The 26705-nt window shown below is 34.5% G+C and overlaps 1 protein-coding gene across 8 annotated transcripts in view; it reads right to left on the bottom strand.

Moving 5' to 3' along the window:
* The window catches only part of DCAF6 (DDB1 and CUL4 associated factor 6), a 136116-nt gene that overhangs the window by 62405 nt on the left and 47006 nt on the right, over positions 1-26705 (bottom strand). For 6 of the 8 annotated variants that reach the window (XM_087437618.1, XM_087437604.1, XM_087437586.1 and 3 more), the window contains 6 exons: positions 20856-20969; positions 18319-18454; positions 14884-15098; positions 8464-8557; positions 6799-6918; positions 5125-5385 (listed from right to left, as the gene is read on the bottom strand). In XM_087437618.1, coding sequence (XP_087293744.1) covers positions 5125-5385; positions 6799-6918; positions 8464-8557; positions 14884-15098; positions 18319-18454; positions 20856-20969 — 940 coding nt within the window. The remainder of the gene's footprint in view (positions 1-5124; positions 5386-6798; positions 6919-8463; positions 8558-14883; positions 15099-18318; positions 18455-20855; positions 20970-26705) is intronic. The other 2 variants (XM_087437594.1, XM_087437599.1) reach the window with 1 other exon arrangement.

Genomic DNA, 26705 nt, shown 5'->3' with positions numbered 1-26705 from the left:
AAAATTACAAAGAACAAACGAAATGAAGACATTTCCAGGCTTAGTTTATGAAACAACTAAAAGTGATGTCTGACAGGCATTACTGAGAAAAGAAGAAAATATTGTAGTTACTTTGAAATATGTTTTATAAGTAAAATTAAGAAGATTTCATTTTAATCTATATAGTTTCAACTCATAGTCATACCTTCCTGGTTTTTAAATAAATAATCTTATTATCACATTTTAAAAAGCACAGTCTTTTGTATATTCAAGAAAAGACCAAGTATAAGAATCAAAATGTGTGATTAAATTCTAAGTTATGTATACATAAAATATGGTTTCAAATGGTTTGACTATGTGAATTAAAATTCAGGAATACAAAGGGTGAAGAAGTCAAAAAACAATCTACCAACTGATTTCAAATTCCACTTGAGTATATTCATCCTCCTAATTCAGCTACAAAACCCAAAGCCAACTCTGCGGCACCCGTTAGATACACTATTCTTCAGGTAATGCATTTTGTATGTTCACCTCACTCGTGGCTTCATTTTATTTTTTTCTACTCATATTTCTGTTTGCCCTAGTTTCATCATTTGTAAATATAATTTTTAAAAAGTATTTCTGTAATTTACCTTAAAGTATTTTGGGAACAAAGAAAAAATATCTACTCAGTCTTAAGTGGTCTGGATAGCTAAGGGCAAACAATGGATCAAAACCAATAAATGACTGGACACATCCAATCACAGCATCTCCCTTAGATATCATCAAATTCTGGAAGCCTATCTGAAACATCCAGAATAAAGGAAGAGTGGCTGAAACTATAAAGACTAACATACATCTAAATATAACCTACATGGCTTACACTCGCTTAAAGCTAACACACGGTCTTACAGTCTCTTTAGAGAGGGACTATAGTTGAAAGAAAAAAGAGGCTTATGCAGAACAAGATAGATAATGTCTCTGTCTTTATGAGAGCATATTCTAGTAAGAGAAAATAAGTCATAAACAAATAAATCGAAAATGATTACAAATTTTTATAAGTGCCTTTCAGGAAATAAACAGGGCTATATAACAGAATAAAATTTTAAGGAAGGTAAGAAAGGAAGATGAATCTAGCTAGGGTAGTTATGAAAGACCTCCCCTGAGTGACGTCTGAGCTGAGACCCAAGAAAAAGGAGTTGGCTATATAATAAGCCAGGGGAAAGAGCTTCTCAAGTACAGAGAACAGTAAGTACAAAGACTCAGAATCGGAAAGAGGCAGAAGAGAATTGGCACATTCAAGGAAGTGAAAAGAAACCAGTACAGCTAGCTAGAGCGTAATGATCTCTAGGGACTGAGGAAGTGGTATGAAATGAGGCTAAAAAGGTAGGCAAGGGCCAGGCCATGTAGGTTCTTATATAGGCCCAGAGTAAGGAGTTTGATTTTTCTTCTTTTGTAGTTGTATTTCTAAATGCAATTAGAAGTCTTTGAGGGTTTTAAACAGCAAAGTTATATCCTCTGATTTAAATTTTAAAATACTCCTCCTGGTTGCTGCATGGAGAATAAATTATAAGGGAACAAGAGTAGATGTAGGGAGATCAACTAGTAGACAAGAAATGATTGTGAGATGGAAAGAAGTAGAATATATTTTAGATACAGAACCAACAGGCCTTGCTGATGGATTGGGCATGGGACACAAAGGAAAGCGAGGAATAAAAAGTAATTCACAGGCTGTTAAAATAAGCAAATGGGCTGGTGGTATTATAATTTACTAAGATATAAAATGACCAAGATGGAAGAGATTAGGGGACAGGAAGTGTAGGAGGCTAAATTAAGTTTTAGTTTGCATACATTACACTTAAGATGTCCAAAGATAACCAAAAGGAAGTGTCAAATAAGCAGTTGGACATAGGAGTCTGTATCTCAGGGTAGAAGATCACATTGTTGACACACATTTGGGAATCATCAACTTAGAGGAGATATTAAAAGCTATAGAAATTGACGCAATCACCCAGGGATAGGGTGTATGTAGAAGAGAGCATAGATTAAGGGGTTCTACTAAAATATTCAGAAGTAAATAGAACAAGAAAAACCAACAATGGTTACTCAAAACCAGCCAGAGTTGCTAACAAGAGTAAATAGGAAAAGTGGTGTCACAGATGCCAAGAAAAGAAAAAGTTTCACAAGAAAGGAATGACAGACTATGTCAAATGCAACTGGGTTAAAAAATCTAGTAAGACACTAACACAAAAGTATACTTTAAATTTGGCAAAATGAAAGTCACTGGTGACTTTGACAAAAAGTTTCAGTGGAAAAGGGGGCTGAAAGGCAGATTGGAGTTGGTTGATAAATAAAGAAAAGATGGTAAGAAAATGGCGACAGTATATGTGAGCAACTCTTTTGAAGACTCAGATTATAAAAGGAACAAAGATATAAGGCTGGAGGGGAATGTGCAATAATTAAGAGAGGGTTAAGACAGGAGATAATAATAGAGCATGTTTAAGGCCAAAAGGAACAACTCAATAGAAAAGGCAATAATAATGATGCAGGAGAAGGAGTAAAGTCCTTGAGAAGTTGGAAAGGGATGGGAACTGCACTGGCTAGCCTTTGACAGGAGCAGCCACACTTCTTCCCAAAATGTGTCTGCTTCTATCAGAGACAACATGAATACAGATGCTGGAAAGTTGGGAGATTCAAAAGTAGAAAAGCAAGTGCTTTTTTTTCCCCCACCGTGAACAAGAGAAGGTTATCAGCTGGGAGTGTTAAAAGTCTGAGAGAGACGAACGTGTGAAACAGATATTTTGTCTAGTTGCTGAGCAACAGTTTTGAAAGACTGCTCTGACACACAGTGTTGAGCACCCACTGAAATGTGTAATCTGACTTTGTCTTCACTATCATTCGGTGACTCAGTTGCAGACTAAGAAAAGGCAAATAATTAGGTTCAATCAGAGATGGAGTTTTGCCAGGCAAGTTTTCACACTCCCATTGTTCCTTTCCTTCACCCCAGCAAAAGTGACAGAGGAAATGCAAGGAACATGAAGGAAAAGCATTAACATCTACATAAAAAGGTATCTACAGCAAGGCAAGAAGCACACTTTTTCATTTTCTCTATCTCTATGCATGGCAATAATAGAAATCCTGGCTCTAAGATGATATTCTCACCTACTACATGGACAATTCCCACTATCCACAAACCTTTCTGGACTTAAAAGTGCATAAAAAATTGGGAAAAAAACAAAACAAAAAACTTAAGTCTTTATTGTTAAATGTTGGATGGACTCTAAAATAATGAAATGCCTACTGTCAAAACAATCACAGCCATAGTTGCATCTAACATCAAGTCATTTTCCTCAATAGCAATACTATCTTGGTAACATGAAAATATTCCTATTTTCCATAGTTTAGCTAACAAAATTCTTTTAATAATCTACCAGTTAAAAATATTTCCTGGGGCCAGCCCAGTGGCATAGCGGTTAAGTTCGTGCGCTCCGCTTCGGCAGCCCAGGGTTCACAGGTTCAGATCCCAGGTGCAGACCTATGAACAGCTCATCAAGTCATGCTGTGGCGGCCTCCCATATAAAGGAGAGGAAGATGGGCACAGATGTTAGCCCAGGGCCAATCTTCCTCACTAAAATGATGACGATTGGCAACAGATGTTAGCACAGGGCTAATCTTCCTCACCAAAAACAAAAATAATAAAATAAAATGTATTAAATATCTATAACAAAAAAGAAAAATGAAACACCAAACTAAGTACTTTACTCAGAAAGGTGTCTAAGAAACAACTGGAATTAGTTAAGATTCAGTGGAACATGAACATGAGCTAGGGAGCCTTCTTGCTAAGTTTTCCTGATAATTTATAACTGATCAAAATCTTTAAGAATATTTCCAAGAATGCTATCACTTTAAAAATTCTTGTTTTTACAAATTTTGCCTGCTTTGAAAAGCAAACTTTTTTTTTCTTCTGTCCCTACTCCCCAAACCCTCCAAAATACTTTATTTTCCCATAAATTGAAATGCTATGTCGAATAGTGTGGAAAATCTGATTTTATGGCTCAGCTTTAGTTTATTATTATAGATAAATTGTACACAAGTGTTAACAGTTACATAATTGACTCTGGCTTCTATTCCCATAGAGATTGAAAATGAATTACTGAAAATGGGATATACTGATGAAAGAGTGCTTAATTTAAAATACCCCATATTTGGTGATCTGGTGTCAGATTCCAGAAAGCAAGAATCAAGTGACAGCTTGGCAGTTAAACTATTAAGAATTATTTACAGGTTTTAGCTTAGGCCTGCCAGCTGTATCTCTAGTTGCTAATATTTTTGGTTATACGTTGAGTAAAATGCTTCCTTAGAAGAACCCAAAGAAAAACATGAATAAACGTCTTACTGGTCATTATAACTACATGTATACAGTTAAAATGCCAAGTAAACTACAGACATATCTGCTGAAAATTATTGTTATAAATACTTGTGCATTCATAGTTGCGGGCAAAAAAGTTGAACATGAGGAATTACAATATTGAGAGGAAAATAGTATTTTAACAGAATTTAGAAGTTCATTTTTTTCCACTAACATAAAGTACCAAGAAGACAAGGATTTGTTAAAACAATTCTTTTTTATGTAAATATAGGAGAAATTATTCTTTCGGTAAATTTTATATGTTGTTGACAAGCGATCATATCAAATGCACCATACAGAATATATTAAGAGTATTTCATGATTTGAGGAAAAATAACAAAAAATATAAATACAATGGAACTAATAACAATTAGGGCTATATTTTCACTATCACTTTAATACAGACTTATAACCAAATAAGTCTAGAAAGATATTTTGGTCTATAATGGTCTATAAAAATAAATTAAGTCAAGTGCATTAACTTATATCGAAACACTATCTGCTAGTACTTATATTTTTTAAAGAACTGTCTTATGTAAATTGAAGATTCCTGCTACCTGTCAAAATTCATGCAAGTTAGACACACTCGAATTTTGTATTTAAGTTACATGTTCACATCTTACATGTCATTTTAATCATTTATTCCAGCAAGAACAAGGCGATGTGATTTAGTATCTTTCAAAACAGCCCATAAAGAAGTTTTCACTATCACAAATCATCAGATGAACCACAGCCTATTTAAAGAGTAACATCCTCACCAGACTGATGATGTGTATGGTGTCCAGATGCCTCAACAGACTGCCTTTGTTCACTGTCTGGAGAAGATAGCAAAGAAGTAGAATGAGGGCTTTCTGTAGAAGATGATGTTGAATGAGCCTGAGCTGACATTGTGGAGGATGTAGAAGGCTGAAGAAACTGTTCAGCTGGAGTATCTACTTCCATTGCAGTTTCACCCACTTCCAAATCAGTACTTGACGGAACCGTAGGAAGAGCTGAAACATCTGACTGACTCGTTCCACCTTCGAAAAGCACATGTTAATAATACAAATTCAAATACTAACTGCTTTCCAAAACTAACTACTCTAAAGAGATATGTTCAGGATACATGCACACTTGCACTTGCACACACAGACACACACACACACACACACACACAAATACATAATTTCAGGATATCAAAAGCACCCACTGGTGGTTTGGTCCATTTGAGCAAATAGGCTAATCAAGAAGAATAAAAATCTATCTACAGCACATTCTTGTTAAAATAATCTTTCAAGCAAAATGCTCAATATGGTAGCTTCATTAAGACAAAGCTAAATAACAGATTGTGAGATGCCTATAAATGATGTCTACTCCTTTAAACTTGAACGTGATGATTCTGATTTAATAGCTGGATAATAGGATAAGGGATTTATATTGATATATTTCCACTCTATAACATAATGTCCTTGGAAAAATATTTAATAAAAATCTTACTGGCAAGAATCAAGCTACAAATAGGCCAGAAAAGGATTAAGTTCCTGATTCCTGTTTCATTTTGCAGTAATGTTTTAACCACTAAACTAACATGATGCAGTCCTGATTTAAAAAGGCTTGAGTGTCTACTATGTGCCGTGCTAGGCTTTGTGCTATCTGCAAAGGAATAATTAAGAATACTCAATAAACCGTAAAAATTTCCATGATTTTCCTTCAAATCTAGATTTTATTAAAAGAAAAATGGAATGGACTAATCAAGTTCATGTTTTAAAAGATCCAACTACCACAGAATATGAAGTTTTTTATTTTCATCACCATGATTTAAATATTTCTTAGTTTAAATTTAAGTACGAATTTAATAACACTTAAGCAAATCCACAGTCCAAGGAATTTTTTTAAATGTTAATTGATACACAGGAGTTAACAATAACATTTATGGATGAACAACAGAATTTTTTATTTTGGGATTTAAAACATTTAGGAGTTAACTTTCATACTCCTCATTTCTGACAGTTAAGTAACTTGCCAAAGACTACAAACCTGGAAAGCAGTGAACCAAGATACGAAAACAGGTCAGCTAATAGCAGAAATGGTGATTAATAACCAATGTATGTACATAAGTAACTAAAGGGAGAAATTATTCAATTATCTAAAACTTTATCTACAGAGTTTTATATGTTTCTACTCTCAGAGCGCATATAAAAACAACTTGAAATGGGGACTATCAGACTTAACTTTTTTTGAGAAAAGCAAAAAATAACAGCTAGATCTAGTGAAACTTGAAGGGACAAGTTATACCCAATACTCTTTGTCCTCTACTGCTTCACACAATACAATAAGAACCTTGTGACTACTGTAGATATAAAACATGGTAAAAATTAGGTGATATGAATAAAAATGACTTCAATAAACAGTTTTGCCAGCTTTCTTATGACTTAGTTAATAAGAAAAATTACCTCTGGGTCGAGATCTTCCTCGTCCTCTATTGCTTTGTGCAACTTCACTTGCTTCTTCAAACCATCTTGATAACATGTCAGACATTCTCTGCATCAATGACACATTGGGACTTTGTTCTCCTATGACAACACAGGTCTTATCAGTAAATTTAGTAATAAGTCAGGATCTTTCATTAATGCAAAAATCTAGGTTTGAAGGCCTTTAAAATGAAAGCAATTAAAAAAAAAGAATCAAATTCCCTAAATAAATTATATGAATGTACATAAATCTATTAGAGCTATCATTACATTTCATAATAAATGTTTACATGAGTGACTCTCCATCTGTATTTTGAGTTCCTCAAGAACGGGACTTTCATCTTCTACATCTTTGTCTATTCTTAGGTACCTCCACACCTCCCACCCCTATTCCAACCCACATCTTTAGTTTCAAGAGTACACAGCTAGGAAGGACTCACGAACTGTAAGGTGAACAGATTAAAAGAAAAGTTTGCCCTCTCACTTAAATTTCCTTAAACTGAATTTATTTTCATCACCATTTACTGTAAGCAAATTCCAAATATTTGAAATCAATTGAAACCAGAAAATGTTTTGTCTCTTCCCTCCCCTCTTCAAATAAATGAGAGTTTTCTCTTAAGGGCATTTGCAAGTTAAGTATGACATCAAATTAAAATTGTGAAAATTCTATTCTACAATCATATAATTTAATATGGAAATAACCTTTTACTGAATCTTCTGTGAAAACAGAACTTATTTTATACCTTATTGCCTTTATATAATGTAACTCTATATTTAAATATATATTATAAAGTAATACAAAGGATAATATACTGGGGAATATGCTTTTGATCTTAAAAGATTTCAGAAGTCATTAGAATAAGATTTTAGCTACAGACCCATTTATTAAAATACACACAGATTAATTCTTTTTTGCTGAGGAAGACCGGCCCTGAGCTACCATCTATTGCCAATCATCCTCCTTTTTTTTTTCCCTTTTTCTCCCCAAAGCCCCAGTAGATAGTTGTATGTCATAGTTGCACATCCTTCTAGTTGCTGTATGTGGGATGGCGCCTCAGCATGGCCGGACAAGCGGTGCGTCGGTGCGCGCCCGGACGCGAACCCGGGCCACCAATAGCGGAGCACGTGCACTTAACCGCTAAGCCACGGGGCCAGCCCCACACAATTAATTCTATTTTAAAGTGTGCATCTTAAAGCTCCCAAGGTAGTTTCTTATGCTTGTCAAAGGCACTTGACAGAAGGAAAAAAAATTTTATGTGCTATTACAAAACTCTTGGGTTGGAAACTGAAAGTTTTCATTTCTCTTTATATCTAACAGAAAGGCAAAAATTAAAAGTTCAGTAATATCCAATGTTTTATGGGACAATGGGCATTCTTATACACTTTCAGTGGGAATGTAAAGTAGTACATTCTTTTTTGGAGGGTAATTTGATAACTATCAAAATTAGAATGCACTTATCCAGCGACCCAACCATTCCACTTTTAGGATATTATCCTAAGATACACTTCCACAAGTAAGCTAAGCTATCTGTACAAGGATGTTTGTTGCAGCATCACTTATATAGTAGTGAAAAAAATGGAAACCAGTTAAAATATTAATTTTTAAATACCATATTAAAGAAAAAAGGCTGGCCAAAGTACAGTTACCATCTCGTTCTCGTTCGCTCTCAGGCCTTGCTCGGGGTCCAGTATCTGACCAATCACCACGAAGTCTCAAACGCTTAACTGGAGGCTGTCGTAACTAAAAGATGAGGAGAAAACTCATTTTCTCAAAGAACACTTTAAGTCTAATACATTCTTTCCATCTCTTTACTTTCTTTATTGAGTATGCAAGTGAGATGCTGGATCAAAATATGAAAGACACTGAAGAAACATGCACAATGCAAGATGTTTCCTCAGTCTTTTACAGCACTGATAATGATGATAAATATCCACTGATGTAGACAGTCTATACTTAATGTCTTCAACCTAAAGAGTCTGAATGCAACTTTGAAATCACATACATGTGATTTCCAATCCCACCTGTATCACTTTATAGCTGACAATAGGAAAGTTATTTAACCACATTGAACCTAAGTTTTCTATTACGATAATAAATATAGTCTAAAGTACCTACATACCTAACTGACAATAGGAGTTATCATTATTTTATTATTATTATCCATTTACTCTCCGGTTCCCCCCAGCTTCTATTCCAACCCTTCATTACTCACCTCAGGGTCTCTACTCTACCTTGCTGCCTTCATTCTTGGCTAATAACTTTTCCTCCTCCTTCAGAGAAAATAAAGTCAGTCCTGTAGAAATGACATCAATTTCCTCAGCTGCATTCTACAAACTTATCTATATCTACAAGTTCTTAATTCCCTCCAATCTTTCTCAGGGGATTATCACTTATTCTGTTTAAGCCTAATCTCTCCATTTGTGCTTTTTATTTCATTCCTTCAACTCTTCAAGCACCTTGCTCCAATTTTTCTCTTTCCTATACCTACATTCATATCCTCTCTCTCTTGGTTCCTACTCACAATATGCTCAAGATTCTTATTATTTTTAATAGGCAAAAACCCTCAATTTTATATTTCTATCCAGCTATACTCCTTTCCCTTGCTTTCTGGAGCCTTACTGTCAAGCTTCTTGACAAAAGTCTATACCAGTCATCCCTCAGGACAGCCCAATACCAAAATCCACAGATGCTCAAGTCCCTTATGTGAAATGGCGTGGGATTTGCATATAACCTACGCACATCCTCCCATATACTTTAAATCATCTCTAGATTTATTTATAATACCTAATACAATGTAGATTCTAGTTGTTATACTGTATTGTTCAGGGAATAACGACAACAAAAAAAGTTTGTACGTATTCAATAGAGATGCAACTATGCAGGCCTTTTGATCCACAGCTGGTTGAATCCAGGGATGTGGAACCCATGGATATGGAGGGCTGAATGTATTCACTCTATCTTTATCTACACCACTCCTCAATTCACTGTAGTCAATCTTATATTCCTACCTTTCCACTGAATTCATTCTCATCAATGAATGATCAACTGCCAAGTTCACCGATCAATGATAAAATGATCAATAATCAATTGCCAGGTCAAATGGCACCTTTCAGAGCTTATTTTATTTGACATCTATGGCATCTGACACTCTTGATCACTCCTTTTAACTTTTACATTTTTAACATTCTTTAGTGAGATATAATTCACATACCATAATATTCACTCTTTGAAAGTATACAAGTCAGTGGTATATATTCACAAAGCTATGCACCATTACCACTAACTCTAGAACATTTTCATCACCTCAGAAAGAAATCCTATACCCATCAGCAGTCACCGCCCACTTCTCCCTCCACTCAGCTCCTGGCAACCACTAATCTACTTTCTGCCTCTATGGATATGCTTATTCTGGACATTTCCCATAAACGGAACCATATAACATGTGGCCTTTTGTGTCTGGCTTCTCTCACTTAGCATAATATTTTCAAGGTTCATCCATGTTGCAGTATGTAACGGTATTTCGTTTCTTTTTATAGCTCAATAATATTGTATTTTTCAGATATACCACATTTTGTTTATCAGTTGATGAACATTGAGTTGTTCCTACTTTTTGGCCATTGTGAATAATGCTATGAATATATGTAAAGTTGTTTTTTTTGGTGAGGAAGATTGGCCCTGAGATAACATCCGTTGCCAATCTTCCTCTTTTTGTTGAGGAAGATTAGCCTTGAGCTAAAATCTGTTCCCCTCTTCTTCTATTTTGTAGAAGGGACACTGCCCTCGCGTGGCTTGATGAGCAGTGTGTAGATCCGCACCCAGGATCTGAACCCGCAAACCCTGGCCCACCAAAGTGGAGCATGCAAACTTAACCACTGCACCACTGGGCCGGCCCCGTGTACAAGTTTTTATGGGGGCATGTGTTATAAACTCATATAGGTATATATCTAGGAGTGCAACTGCTGGATCATTTAGTAAGTTTATGTTTAACTTTAGAGGAACTGCCAAACTATTTTCCAAAGCAACTGCACCATTTTAGATTCCTAGCAGCAATGTATGACACCTCTAATTTCTCACATCTTCATCAACACTTGTTACTGACTTTTTTATTTCAGCCAACCTAATGAAGTGAGTGGTACCTCACTGTGGTTTTGATTAGCATTTCCCTGATGACTAGTGATGCTGAGCATCACTTTATGTGCTTATTGGCCACTTGTGTATCTTTTTTGGACAAATGTCTGTTCACATCCTTTACCAATTTTTTAGTTAAGATATTTGTCTTTTTATTGTTGAGTTGTAAGTGCTCTTCAGTTATTTTGGATACCAGATTCTAAATCATAAATCAGAAATATGATTTGCAAACATTTTCTCCCATTCTGTGGGTCACTCCCTTTATTTTTATTTCTTTCTTTTAACGCAACATTCATTGATTTTTTTTTTCTCATAATTAAGCAGATGTTGATAGAAATTTGGTGACAGAGAGCTGTAAATTTTCTGTTTTCTCCTGGAAACTACACCCAGCAACAAGAAGAATGGAAACAAAATCTCTGTATCCTCAGCAAAGGAGACAGAAAAAGAAATTCCACAAATTCCATATCATGTGTAAGTATGGCTAAGAGCAACTGAGAACAGCAGTATCTGCACAGGAAGCCATAAGTGTGGCAGGGAATAATGAGAAGATTAGAGGAAGCCTAATGTGGCAGCTGCCCAAAATCTCAGACAAATAATCATTTCCAGAAAGAGAGGGCATCACCCTGTATGTGAATTGTATTTAGAATAATAGAATAGAGCCCTGATCCACGGTTGAGACAGAGAAATTTTTATATTATACAGGCAAAGAACTGGTGTTATAACCTCAGCACTATTTCCGGAACAAGATCTTCAAGTTAAAAATAGTCCTGAGTTTCACTTTCTGAGATATGTTAAACAACCTAGTCAAGAATGCTGAAAATGGTAAAGTGTTCATTCAGGCAGTCATTCAACAAGTATTTTTTTGAGCAACTTGTACATGTCAGGCACTATTCTAGGTATTAAGAAAAGACCAACGGACAGAACATACAAAAATCCCAATGTCACAGAGCTTATGGACTAATGAAGCAGACAAACAATACACGAAATAAAAAAGTAAAATATACAAAGAAAGTGATAAGTGTAATGGAAAAAAATTAAGTAGAAAAGGGAGCTAGGTAGTACCAGAGAGTTAAGGGTTGCGATTTTAAATAGGGTGGCGAGGTAGGGCCTCACCGAGAAGGTGACACGGGCAAAGACCTGCAATAGGTAAGGGAAGAAGAAATCCAGATACCTGGGGAAGACCATTTCAGGAAAGTAAACATAAAAGCCATAAGGCAGAAGCATGCTAGGCCTGCTTGAGTAAGTACTTGTGGCTAGAGCAGAGTAAACAAAGGAGAGAGAACCAGATGATATAAGATCCAGAAGCCACTGTAAGGACCTCAGCTTTGCTTTGAGTGAGATGGGAGTGCTGATCAGAAGAAGAGTAGCATGTTTTAAAAGATCACTTTGGCTGCTATGTAGCTAAAGGACGGGGTGGCGGTGTGGAGGTGTGAAAGTAGGGAGACTGGTTAGAAATACCATAATAATCTAGGAAAGAGATGCTGATGCCTTGGAGCGGGGCGGAAGTGGTAGTCAGAATGGGAAGCAGTACTACAGATTTGGGATACATATTTTAGGGACAAACTATGGGGCCAGGAGAAAATGAGAGATTCGATTCAACAAAACAGTCCAATAATGGGGTGGGGCAGGTGGGAAAATGTCAAAAAGATATGCGAGGAAAAGGAAAAGAGAGCAAAGACAATAAAAAGAAAAAAGGAATACAAAAGTAAAGGAAAACAAGTAAAAAACAAATTGAATAAGACAAAAGAATATACTAAATAAAGAAGGGAAAAAACTGGAACAGAATTAGAGGATATGGAGAAATAAAGAGAGGCCCCCACAAATTTAAAAAATATAAAAATATTATGGAAACATATGAAAAAATCATATATTAAACTTTTAGTCATACCTTAAAATCCTGTTCAAGCTTTTCTTATGTTCCCAATCAAAATCAATTATTCAGTCGTCCCTCAACTCCTCCCCCGCCACCTGCAGGGAACGCCAAAATCCGTGGATGCTCAAGTCCCTTAGTTGGCTCTGCATGATCTGCAGGTTCCACATCCATGGATTCAACCAACCATGAATCATAAAAATAGCACATGATCCACAGTTGATTGAATCCTCTGATACGGAACCCGGAGGATTTGGAGGGCCTACCGTATTTCCACTATCCTGTAAGTTTCTGAATGAGAGGCCATGTCTTTGTCACAATCATCCTTGAATTTCTAAAGCTTTAATATAGGACTTAGTGTATGGTACCCATCCAAGAAATATTTTCTGAGTTAGGATGAGTTTGTCTGAACACTACTGTCAAGGATTTAGCATAAAACACTGAAAGAAAAAACAGTGCGATTAAGGAGACATTATTAATTTCTCTTCTATATACACCTCTGAGTTGTTTGGTTTATTACAATAAGCATGATTTATTTTTATAATTTTAATCCATTTTCAGAATTATTTTTCTTAATTCAGTTAATTTAATAAAGAATACTGAGAAAAACACAATCAGAAAAAAACCAGCTGTTCATGACTCAGCCTCATTCACTCTGATTATATAAACATCTTTTGGCTAAGTATTCTATGGTATAAAAGCTAGCTAGCTGGCCCACTTAAAATGTTTCTGCATTTCCAACTCTTTCATTATGTAACAGTCACCAAGTCTGACTGTAACTTTACTGAAGCACATAGCTCAAGAGGAAATTACACAGCAATAACAAAATGACAGAGCAGATTTCATATTTTCAATCAGACCAATAAACTCATAAACAGCTTTCATTAGCCATCATACTCTCTTCTTCGTCAATTTCCTAATTCACTTAAATGCACCGCCACATTTAAAATCCCAAAATATATTTATAAAGTGATCCTGATTTTGTTCTAATTTTATAGCCCTCTAAACCTGCAATTATAAGAACTGAATTTAGTTTTGCATCTCATACGAATCACAAAATCGTTGTTCTTTAGTACCTTTAAAAGGTGTTCACTAATAGGAGTTAGGCCAATATCCAAAAGTCACTGATAATTAATAAGCAATGGTTAATTTCAAAAGACATTTACAAGCAAAAGAATAGAGTGATTAAATATAGGACATTATAAAATAAAAAAGCCAAAGTGAAAAACATGTTGGGGAAAGATGCTTAACAGATTAAAGCAAGCATTTTTCTACTGCTGTGTACTCTCAAGGATATATTTCTGGTTTTTGCCTTTTATAAATAAGAAAATGGGTTAACTATTTTAGAGTCATTTTAGTGACAGTAATTCTTTCACCTAGCTTTCATTCAATATATACTATACATATAAAATGTGATGTATAAACTTCCAAGAGACTAAATGTTTATGTTCATGCACCAACAGGAGTTTTACCTATTACCATTTACTATTCATACATGGACAGCAATCCCTTCCCCTTCTGGTTGTGTGCGTGTGTGTGTGTGTGTGTGTGTGTGTACTTTAACTTACCTTTTTCTCACTCTCTCATGTGTATTTTGTAAAATGTATCAAGGGATAATGTTATATGTCTCCAGTTCATATTGTGAAAGACAGGCAGAATTGGGAGAGGGGGAGATGGCTGTCCACATACAAATAGTAAATGGTAATAGGTAAAACTATTGGTGCATGAACATAAACGTTTAGTCTCTTGGAAGTTTATACATCACATTTTTTATTATTTTAATTGCCTTTTCTACAACTGTTAGAACTGTTGATCTTTCTAGCTGCTGGTATGCATCGACAGTGAAACATTTTGCTATTAAATATTTTCTCTTTAAAAATATTTCACAACACTGTTTTCTAGACTTATTTATTTATTAGCCACTGTTCTTCCATGTGTTTCATGTCCTTGTTCCCTGGACTGTAAATGCCTTGAAATTAACTCTCTTTTTGAAGCTCTTCAGACCCAAGGAGTCACTGAATTAATATTTTCTGAATCGAATAAATAACATGATTGTGAGTAAACTTACCTCTTCTCTCCTCTCTTCTGCAGAAGGAGTTTTAAGTTCTCGTGCTGTATCATCTTTTGGGTCAAAAAGATATATGTAATCTGAAGAGTAACTAACAAGAATCTCTTGACCATCTTCACTGTAACACAGAGACGTCACTCTGCAGGACTTATTATTAAGATGGGAAGGGATAAAACGGGCAACCAATCCAGTAGTTCCTCGACCTGCATAATTTCCTAAATAAGAAAACAGGAAGTTGTTTATAATGTTTTTCAAGAAAAACATTTTCTTTTTCTATTTATTTATTTTTATTGTGAAGATGATCAGCCCTGAGCTAACATCCATGCCAATCCTCCTCTTTTTGCTGAGGAAGACTGGCCCTGGGCTAACATCTGTGCCCATCTTCCTCCACTTTATATGGGACGCTGCCACAGCATGGCCTGACAAGCGACACGTAGGTGCGCGCCTGAGATCCGCACCCAGGCTGCCAGCAGCGGAGCACGAGCACTTAACCGCTACACCATGGGGCCGGCCCCAAGAAAAACATTTTAAAAACTCTTCATCTGAGAATTTATCCATTTCTTCCAGATTGTTGAATTGGTTGGCATATAACTTTTCATAGTATTCTCTTATAATCTTTTGTATTTCTGAGGTGTCTGTTGTAATTTCTCCTCTTTCATTTCTGATTTTACTTATTTGTGCCTTCTCTCTTTTTTTCTTGGTGAGGCAAGCTAAAGGTTTGTCAATTTTGTATATAAGTCAGAGGGAGAAAGTCAAATACCATATGATTTCCTTCATTAAGTAGTAAATAATAACAACAATAAACAAACACATAGAGACAGAGATTAGATTGGTGGTTACCAGAGGGGAAGGGGGGAGGGAGGAGGGCGAAAGGGATAATTTGGCACGTGTGTGGTGATGGGTTGTAATTAGTATTTGGGTGGTGAATATGATGTAATCTATGCAGAAATAGAAGTATAATGATGTCCACCTGAAATTTATACAATGTTATAAACCAATGTTACTGCAATAAACAAAAATTAAAAAAAAAAACTCAATCTGAATTATGAGATATTTATTTAATGTAGCAATATAAATCCATGCCATCATATTCTATCTCTGTAAGAGGCTCTTTTTTGCTATTTTCAGATTTTATAACAAAATAAAAAAGCATACAGTATAAAGGCTACATATCCTCAAAAAAAATTAATGATTGCCTAGAATTCGAGATTACATAAATGTTTTATCAGAAACATGAGTTAATCAATTAAAATGATTTGTGACTATAGTCACACTAAATCATCTTCCAAAAATTCCCCCCAAATTAAGATAATATAATTTTTATAATATAAATAGGAAAGCTGACATTTATTAGCATACTAGATAAAATAGTGCAGTATCCTTTTAAAATGATTTACCTTTTACTCCGTGTTTTTAAAAGATTTTTGATTGTTGTGAAACTTTCCTCTTATAAGATAACAAAGTGGGACTACTACTCCAATTTTAATTAATTTTGGTAGTCATCAATACAATACAATATAATAGGGAGAGGTATAATTGGCATCTTGTGCCCTGGCAGCCCAGGGATGCTCAATTCTAAGAATCCCAACAAGTCTGTATAATCCTGCACGATGAGATCCTGCCCTGCCCAAAATGTCAACTGTGTTCCATCTATTGAGAAACAATAATTACGCCCACAATTTCATATTGTATTACTACTGCTTCCCCTAAATGTGCATATCCAAATAGACAAGACTCCTCAATCACAGTTCAAAAAAGAAAGATCCCATTCAGTCTTCCCATTTCAATAATCTATGTCCATTTTTACTGGACATAAATTGACATTGAGATTGACATTGTTAGTTTCTGGGGAAATACACTTTTATTTTTAACAATACAGTCATGCGTTGCTTAATGACAGGAATATGTTTTGAGAAATGCATCATTAGGCGATTTCATTGTTGCCTGAACATCATAGAGTGTACTTACACAAACCTAGATGGTATAGCCTACTACACACCTACGCTACATGGTACTAATCTTATGGGACCACCATCATCTATGCGGTCCATCATGGACCAAAACGTTGTTAATGCAGTGCATGACTGTATAAAATATGTGAATATACATAAATGTATGTGTATTTGATGTGTGTGTGTGTGTGTGTGTGTGTGTGTGTGTGTGTGTAAGTAATCCTGGCCTTCCTTTACTGATAAAATGCTAATGGAAGTTGGCTTTGAATTGGATACTTCAAAAGTGGTTTGATACCATAGTGGATGAGGAGGAAATGAGGAGTTTAAGGTAGATTCAAATTCAGTACTTCAGCATCATTAACAGTACTTTAACTAGGCTATGCAGGCATAAACATATGCTATATATTAATACACACCCAGGTCACTGTTCTTTCCTAACTTTTCTCTCCACCATACTTACTATTATCCTCTTGATTGAAAAAACAGCAAAGAGAAATTAGGAAAAACAAGTGTTATGAGCTGAATAGTGTCCCCCCAAAATTCATGTCCACTCAGAACCTCAGAATGTGATCTTATGTGGAAATAGGGTCTTTGCAGATGTAATTAGTAATATGAAGTCACACTGGATAAGGGTGGGTCTTTTTTTTTTGTTTTGTTTTTGTTTTTGTGAGGAGGTCAGCCCTGTGCTAACATCTGCCAATCCTCCTCTTTTTTTTTTTTTTTTTTTTTTTTTTTTTTTTGCTGAGGAAGACGGCCCTGGGCTAACATCTGTGCCCATCTTCCTCCACTTTATATGGGACGCCGCCACAGCATGGCTTGCCAAGCAGTGCGTCGGTGCGCGCCCGGGATCCGAACCAGCGAACCCTGGGCCACCGCAGCGGAGCGCGCGCACCTAACCGCTTGCGCCACCGGGCCGGCCCCAAGGGTGGGTCTTAAATCCAATATGACTGGTGTCCTCATACAAAGAGGGAAATGTGGACACAGACACACACAGGGGAGAATGCACGTAAATATGGAAGCAGAGGCTGGAGTGACACATTTGAAAGCAAAGGAATGCCAAGGATTGCCAGCAACCAACAGAAGCTAGAAAAGAAGCACGGAACAGATTCTCTCTGAGAGCCTCCCGAAGAAAACAACCCTGCAACACCTTGATTTCAGACATCTAGCCTCCAGAGATGTGAGAGAATATATTTCTTTAATTTTAAGCCACCTGGTTTGCGGTAATTTGTTACAACAGCCCTAGGAAACTAATACATCAAGTGTTATAACTTTTTACAATGATAAACTGCAAAAATATCACTCTGATAGGGTCATAAAAACTTGGTTAAATGCTATTTTTTATAATAATCCATACTATTTAAATATATTCTATTTACTGAATTTTATGACAAACTAATGCAATTTTAAAATTGCAAATATGTCATGAAGATTTGTTCTTTGAACTGATAGGATCTTAAATTTTCTCTAATATACATCATTTCACCTGTAGCCCTTGTGCCCAGCATTCGCCGATCATATATTCGTACTGAGCTATCAGAACAACCAACAGCAAGGTAATATGGTATTGGTGGACAAATAGCTACAGATGTGGCGGCACGTCGGCAGTTAATTAATATATCCTACAAAAGAGAAAATAATACCAGTTACACAGAGCTTTACAGTAGAGATGATACTACATTAACACATTTTTCCTTCGATTAGAGGAAAACAACCTTTCTCAGAAATCCCAATTCAGTCAGTATGACAATGAGGGGGAAAACAAACAACAACATGGTTTTCTTTTAATTTATTTTTCAGATTTCTATCGGTAAGTGCTTCTAACATTTGGCTTATGTGAAACCAAAATAAATACACTCAGTCAGTATTCCTCCTCAGCAGTTTATCACTCTAAGGAAAATTCTGTTTTCCTTTACAGTTTGCTATACAACTCCATAATTGACTTCTAATATGATATTGTACACTTTCCTTATGAACTAATCAAAATAAGAAAACACATGGAAATACTAAATTTAATTAAAGCAGAGATTCAAAACACAACCAACATCTGAGTAATGCAAAATACATTCTGAAGAGGAAAAAAATAAAAATGACTGCCAGATATAAGACTAAAATACTGAGCAATTATGCTAGATCAGCAATAGCTACAAAAAACTGATATTAATTCAAGAAACTAATTATTTATATTAAAATGGTTTAAACCTTTTTCAAAACTAGCTATATTTCATATAAAGATATAATACAATTTGAATTACTTCTCAGAAATGCCTCCTAAATATTCCCATACTCATGAATAATGAACATTTTCTTTAGAAATGTAAAAAACTCATACATTACCTAAATAATGTGTCACTAAGTCATTAATATTATGAGAAATGCATGATATTGATTCACTGTGAAGATGGAGGTATAACGTACCTTTCTTTGTCTATGATAAGTATTAATGATTATTTTATATGGCACTCAATATTTTAATTATAATTGTTGCTACTAAAATAAAACAAAAATATTACCTGATTTTAAAATGTTACACTTTTCTTAACATGTAAAAATTTTTTCCTTACTGGTCCCAAAACAAAGCACACACTTATATACAAACAGTATGTAAGTAATACATGTAAAAGACAGGTATTACTATACTGTCACTACTTACCTCTATACAAGCATTAGAAACTGTAAGAGCTATCACCCCAAAGATATCCTTAAAGTATTCTGTTAATTCTATACTATTTTGTTTATGACTCTAGCTCCTCACTGTTCTCAGTATAGCCATGTTTTTAAATTACATTTACCATAAGTATGCTTTTCATAATTCTAAGTTTTTGGTAGTTCAGAATTACTTTAGTTACCAGTTTTTCTTTATGATCTGCCTCTATGCATTTTTACATATAAAGAAATCAAAAGTTTTATTAAGAAATTTTAACAATATTTTCAACTACTAGTCTTGTTTTTTCCTTATTTTTATGAGGTTTTTGGTTATAAAAGCACAATTAAATTCTACCACATTATACACTAAAATATAGCTTAAAAGAATTTGGCAAAACAAATTTTAGTACCCACCATTTACTAAGAAACAGGCATGCCAAATGCCCCTAATAAACAACCTAATATTTTAAACTTATTTCTGCCTTCAGTTCAATGCTTTCCCAGTTGTGTATGTGTTTGTGTGCATACATACAGATAACATAAAAACTGACTTAAAAACTGTACATTTTAAAAAATTTTTATTTCTACTTTTTCTTCGTTTCAAAATATAAAATAATTTTTTTCTCCCCAAAGTATGTTAACAATAGTAACTTGTTTAATTAGGAAGCACTTAACCTGATTACTAGTCATTTTATGGGGGGAGCAGACGATAACTGTCAGTAAAAAGGTATTTAGCAATACTTTCTTATTTCATTTACTAATTTAAAATGATCCAAGAAAAAAGCCACTGTCTCTAAATAACATTTGAGGTTAACTGTCTGGGGTCATTACATTGAATGATTTGAAGGATTCCTCAGGCCTTTTTCAAGTTTAAAGTAGAATTAAAAAAATATATAATTAACAGTGAAGCTACATCTGAGAAGTGAGCTAAATCTGAATGAACAAGTTGATAGAATGGTATCCTATTAATTAAAAAAAAAAGATAACATACAATTCTTGGCTTAAAGGACAGGATAAAAAAACACTAAACTACCTCATGCTTTCATCACTGTTATTGGTAAACCAAAAGTGTCTCCATAAGTAAACAGGAAATATTGATAAATGCTTCAGGTTTTTATAATGCTGGAGTATATACTGAACAATTATGCAAATTTTCATAAATATATACAAAATGTATAACTAAAATATAAGTTCCCTAAACCTCACTATTAATATTTTAATTAAAAATATTTTTGATTATAAAATATATGCTTCTTGAAAAATTTTAGCAAAATAAATATTTTAAAATTCACCCATAATCTCATAACCCAGAGATAACTTACTGTTCAACTTTAATTATAATGTTAATATTTTTGCATGATTTGTACAAAAACTTACATCTTTGCAATCTTCTTTTGTACAGCTAGTTTTGATGCGTGTATCAAACCACCTAACAGTTCCATCTTCACCACAAGAGAGAAAAGTATACGGGTCATTGGGTACAGTCATAATCTGAAGATGAAAACCAAAGTACAGACAACATTATTAAACATTTAAACAGATGGTTTTGAAAAACATTGCTACTATTTCAATGCCTAAAATGATTAAGGCAAAAGGAACTAAAAACCATTTATTTTAATTATTTATGACTTACCCATACCATGATTCTAAACAGTACAATACATAGAGAAATATGCAAGAAGTAACTGTTGAATTAATATGACTTATCACTTTGAAGTTTGAAACAAATGCACCTTCATATAGAAAGTTCTTTAAAATTATAAACGCCTAACAACTTTGACAAGAAAAATTATCCCCTAGTAAGCTTGTTCAAACTATTCAAAGTCTAATTTTTATGTTTTCTGAATATGAATGTACACTTGTATTATAAATACATAATAAAATTTTCTTCTCTGATAATGTTTAAGAAAACTATGGAATGCTGAATTAGGCATTTAAACTGACCTCTCAAAAAAAATTTTTAGTGGTGGTAATGGTTATAAAACAGTGTTAGTGTGAATGTACTTAATGTCACTAAACTGTACATCTGAAAATAGTGAGAATGGCAAATATCATGTTATGCACATTTTATCACCATAATTTTTTTAAAAAGAAATAAAACATTTTATCTCAAATAAGTAATCTTACACTACACCTAAAAGAACTAGAAAAAGAAGGACAAACAAAGCCCAAAGTCTGTAGATGGAGGGAAATAAAAAAAATCAGAGCAGAAATAAATGAAATAGAGACAAAAAACAATAGGAAGAATCAATGAAACTAAGAGCTGGTTCTTTGAGAAGATAAACAAAATTAACAAACCCTTAGCCAGACTCACTAAGAAAAAAAGAGGGAAGACTCAAATAACTAAAATTAGAAATGAAAGAGGAGAAATTACAACAGATACCACAGAAATACAAAGGATGATAAGAGAATACTATGAAAAACTATATGCCAACAAATTGGATAACCTAGAAAAAATGGATAAATGCTTAGAATCATACAACCTCCCAAAACTGAATCAAGAATAGAGAATCTGAGTAGACTAATCACAAGTAAAGAGATTAAAATAGTAATCAAAAACCTCCCAAAAAACAAAAGTCCAGGACCAGATGGCTTCTTTGGTGAATTCTAAAAAATTTTAAAAGAAGATTTAAGGGCCAGCCCCGTGGCTTAGCGGTTAAGTGCGCGCGCTCCGCTGCTGACGGCCCGGGTTCGGATCCCGGGGGCGCACCGACGCACCGCTTCTCTGGCCATGCTGAGGCCGCGTCCCGCATACAGCAACTAGAAGGATGTGCAGCTGTGACATACAACTATCTACTGGGGCTGTGGGGGAAAATAAATAAATAAAATCTTAAAAAAAAAAAAGAAGATTTAATACCTATCCTTCTCAAATTATTCTGAAATATTGAAGAAGACAGGATGCTTCCTAACTCATTCTATGAAGCCAGCATTACTCTGATACCAAAACCAGACAAGGACAACACAAAAAAGGAAAATTACAGGCCAATATCACTGAAGAACACAGATGCAAAAATCCTCAACAAAATATTAGCAAATCAAACACAACAATACATTAAAAGGATCATACACCATGATCAAGTAGGATTTATTCCAGGGACACAGGGATGGTTCAATATCTGCAAATCAATCAATGTGATACATCACAGTAATAAAACGAGCAATAAAAATCACATGATCATCTCAATAGAGCAGAGAAAAGCATTTGACAAGATCCAACATCCATTTATAATAACAACTCTCAATAAAATGGGTATAGCAGGAAAGTACCTCAACATAATAAAGGTCAGATATGACAAACCCACAGCCAACATCATACTCAATGAGGAAAAACTGAAAGCCATCCCTCTGAGAACAGGAATAAGACAAGGGTGCCCACTTTCACCACTGTTATTTAACATAGTATGGGAAGTTTGGGCCAGAGAAATTAGGCAAGAAAAGAAATAAAAGGAATCCAAGTAGGCAATAAAGAAGTGAAATTTTTGCTGTTTGCAGACGACATGATTTTATATATAAAAAACCCTAAAGAATCCATCAGAAAACTATTAGACATCATCAACAACTACAGCAAAGTTGTAGGATACAAAATCAACTGAAAAAATCAGTTGCCTTTCTATACTCTAATAACGAACTAACAGGAAGAGAACTCAAGAATACAATCCCATTTACAATCACAACAAAAAGAATAAAATATCTAGGAATAAATTTAACCAAGGAGGTGAAAGACCTATACAATGAAAACTATAAGATTATTGAAAGAAATTGATGATGACATAAAGAAACGGAAAGATATTACATGCACATGGATTGGAAGAATAAACATAGCTAAAATGTCCATACTACCTAAAGCAATCTACAGATTCAATGCAATCCCAATCAGAATCCCAATGATATTCTTCATGGAAATAGAAGAAAGAATTCTAAAATTCATATGGGGCAACAAAAGACCCCGAAGAGCCAAAGCAATCCTGAGAACAAAGAACAAAGCTGGAAGCATCACACTCCCTGACTTCAAAATATACTACAAAGCTATAGTAATCAAAATAGCATGGTACTGGTACAAAAACAGAAACACAGATCAATAAAACAGAACTGAAAGCCCAGAAATAAAAACACACATCTACAGCTAATCTTCGACAAAGGAGCTAAGAAAATACAATGGAGAAAGGAAAGTCTCTTCACTAAATGGTGCTGGGAAAACTGGACAGATACACACAAAAGAATGAAAGTATACCATTATCTTTTACCATACACAAAAATTAACTCAAAATGGATCAAAGACTTGAAGGTAAGACCTGAAACCATAAAACTCCTAGAAGAAAACAGAGGCAGTACATTCTTTGACATCAGTCTTAGAAAAATCTTTTCAAATACCATGTCTACTAAGGCAAGGAAAACAAAAGAAAAAATAAACAAATGGGACTTCATCAGACTAACGAGCTTCTGCAAGGCAAAGGAAACCAGGAACAAAACGAAAAGACAACCCACCAACTGGGAGAAAATTATTTGCAAGTCATATATCCAACAAGGGGTTAATCTCCAAATATATAAAGAACTCACACAACTCAACAACAAAAAAACAAACAACCTGATCAAAAAATAGGCAGAGCATATGAACAGACATTTTTTCAAAGACACACAGATGGCCAATAGGCACATGCAAAGATGTTCAACATCACTAATCATCAGGGAAATGCAAATCAAAACTACACTAAGCTATCACTTTACACCCATTAGAATGGCTATAATCACGAAGACAAAAAATTACAAATGTTGGAGAGGATGTAGAGAAAAGGGAACTCTCAAACACTGCTGGTGGGACTGCAAACTGGTGCAGCCACTATGGAAAACTCCACTATGGAGGTTTCTCAAAAAATTAAAAATAGAAATACCATACAACTCAGCTATCCCAATACTGGATATTTATCCAAAGAACTTGAAATAAACAATTCAAAGAGACCTATGCACCCCTGTGTTCACTGCAGCATTATTCACAATAGGCAAGAAGTGGAAGCAACCCAAGTACCCATTCACTCAGGACTGGATAAAGAAGATGTGGTATATATATATACAATGGAATACTACTCAACCATAAAAAAAGACAAAATGGTCCTATTCACAACAACATGGATGGACCTGGAGGGTATTATATTAAGCAAAATAAGCCAGACAGAGAAAGACACACACCATATGAATTCACTCACATGGAAGATAAACTAACACATGGACAAAGAGAACAGATTAGTGGTTATCAAAGGGGAAGGGGGTTGGGGGTGGACATAAGGGGTAAAGGGGCACATTTATATGGTGAAGGACAAATACTAATGTACAACTGAAATTTCACATATGACCTCAATGAAATTTTTTAAAAAAGATAAAAATCTCAATAAAACAACAGACAAAGGATTTGAACAGAAAATTCACCAAAGAAGATATAGAGATGGCAAAGAGCACACAAAAAGTATGCTCAACATCGTTGGACAATTGGGAAGTGAAAGTTAATAACACAACAGATTCCACTATATGCCTATTATAATGCCTTATACGAGAAAGACTGACCATAGCAAGTGTTGTAAAGAATCCAGAACAACTGAAACTCTCAGACACTGCCTACAGAGATGTAAAATGATACAACCACTTTGGAAAATAGGTTGGTAGTTTCTTGAAAAGTTGAACTTACACCTCTAATACAATCCAGTCATTTCACTCCTAGGTGTTTACCCAAGAGAAATGAAAGTATATGTCCATACAAAGACATATTTTATACAAATATTCGAAATAGCTTTATTTGTAATAGCTCCTAATTAGAAACAACCCAAATGTCCATCCAAAGATGAAATATAAAGAAAGTGTATTATAGCTCTATAATGGAATACAACTCAGTAATAAAAAGAATTAATTAGTGATACTCCAAACAACATGGATGAATCTCAAACAATTATGCTAAGTGAAAGAAATCAGACCAAATAAAGGATATGTATGGTTTGATTACATAATCTCATTCATATATAATTCTACAAAGTATAAATAAATCTACAATAAATGAAAGAAGGTCAATGATTTTCCACGGATGTGAGGGTGAGTAGGTACAAGAAAGAGAAAATAAAAATGGGAATAAGAATATTTTGGGATGTGATGGCTACGTCCATTATCTTGACTATGGAAATGGTTTCAAGGGATAATACATCTGTCAAAAATTATCAAATTGTATGCATTAAATGTATGCAGTTTATGATATGTCAATTAAACCTCTTAATAAAGAACTTTCTAAATTCAACATGCATTCAAGATAAAAAACTCTTGGCAAACTTGGAATAGAAGGGAATTTCCTTAATCTGATGAAAAGCATCCATGAAAACTACTTTTGAAATATGAGACCGAATGGTAAAATGGGAAAAACTTTGCCTGTGAGATCAGGAACAGGAAAGGCAATCTGCTATCACCATTTTCATTACACATCACATTTGAGGTACTAGCCTGAATAATAAAACAAGAAAAAGAAGGAAAAGGGATAAGGATTGAGAAGAAAGAAAGAAAGCTGTCATAATTCACAGAAGATATGACTGCTGTATACAGAAAATCCAAAAGAATCTATAGTTGAATTCCTAGAATTAATAAGTGAATAACGAAGTTGCTAGCTTAAAAATATTCCAAAATCAACCGTATTTTTTATACCAGCAACAGTTAAAAACCAAAATACTTTAAAAAGATAACATTTACAACAGTACCAAAATATCAAATACTTACAAAAAATTTAAGGAAAGTTGCACAATAACTCTACATAGAAAATCAGAAAATATTATTTAGAGAAATTAAAAACCTTAATAAATGCAAAGACACATCATGTTCATTGACTAGAATATACAATAATTGTAAGATATCAGTTTGCCCCCAAATTTATCTATAAATTCAAAATAATCACAATCAAACTCTCAGCAAACTTTTTTATTGGAAATTAGTACACTGGTTTGAAATGTTATATTGAAACAGAAAGGATCAAGAATGGTCAAAATGTTCTTGAAGTAGAAACAAGAGAACATACTCTACTGGATATCAAGATTCATTATAAAGCCACAGCGAGGAAAGAGGTTCAAGATGGTGGCATAGGAAGACCCTGAACTTGCCTCCTCCCACAGACACAACAAATTTACAGCTACATATGGAATAATGTTCCTCTGAAAAGGACCTGAGAACTGGATGAATAGTGCCTCCACAACAAAAGATAAAGAG

Source organism: Ceratotherium simum, chromosome 2 (genome assembly GCF_057802395.1).
Source record: "Ceratotherium simum simum isolate JZ-2026a chromosome 2, ASM5780239v1, whole genome shotgun sequence".
Taxonomy (NCBI): domain Eukaryota; kingdom Metazoa; phylum Chordata; class Mammalia; order Perissodactyla; family Rhinocerotidae; genus Ceratotherium; species Ceratotherium simum.
This window is presented reverse-complemented; position numbering and strand designations above follow the sequence as displayed.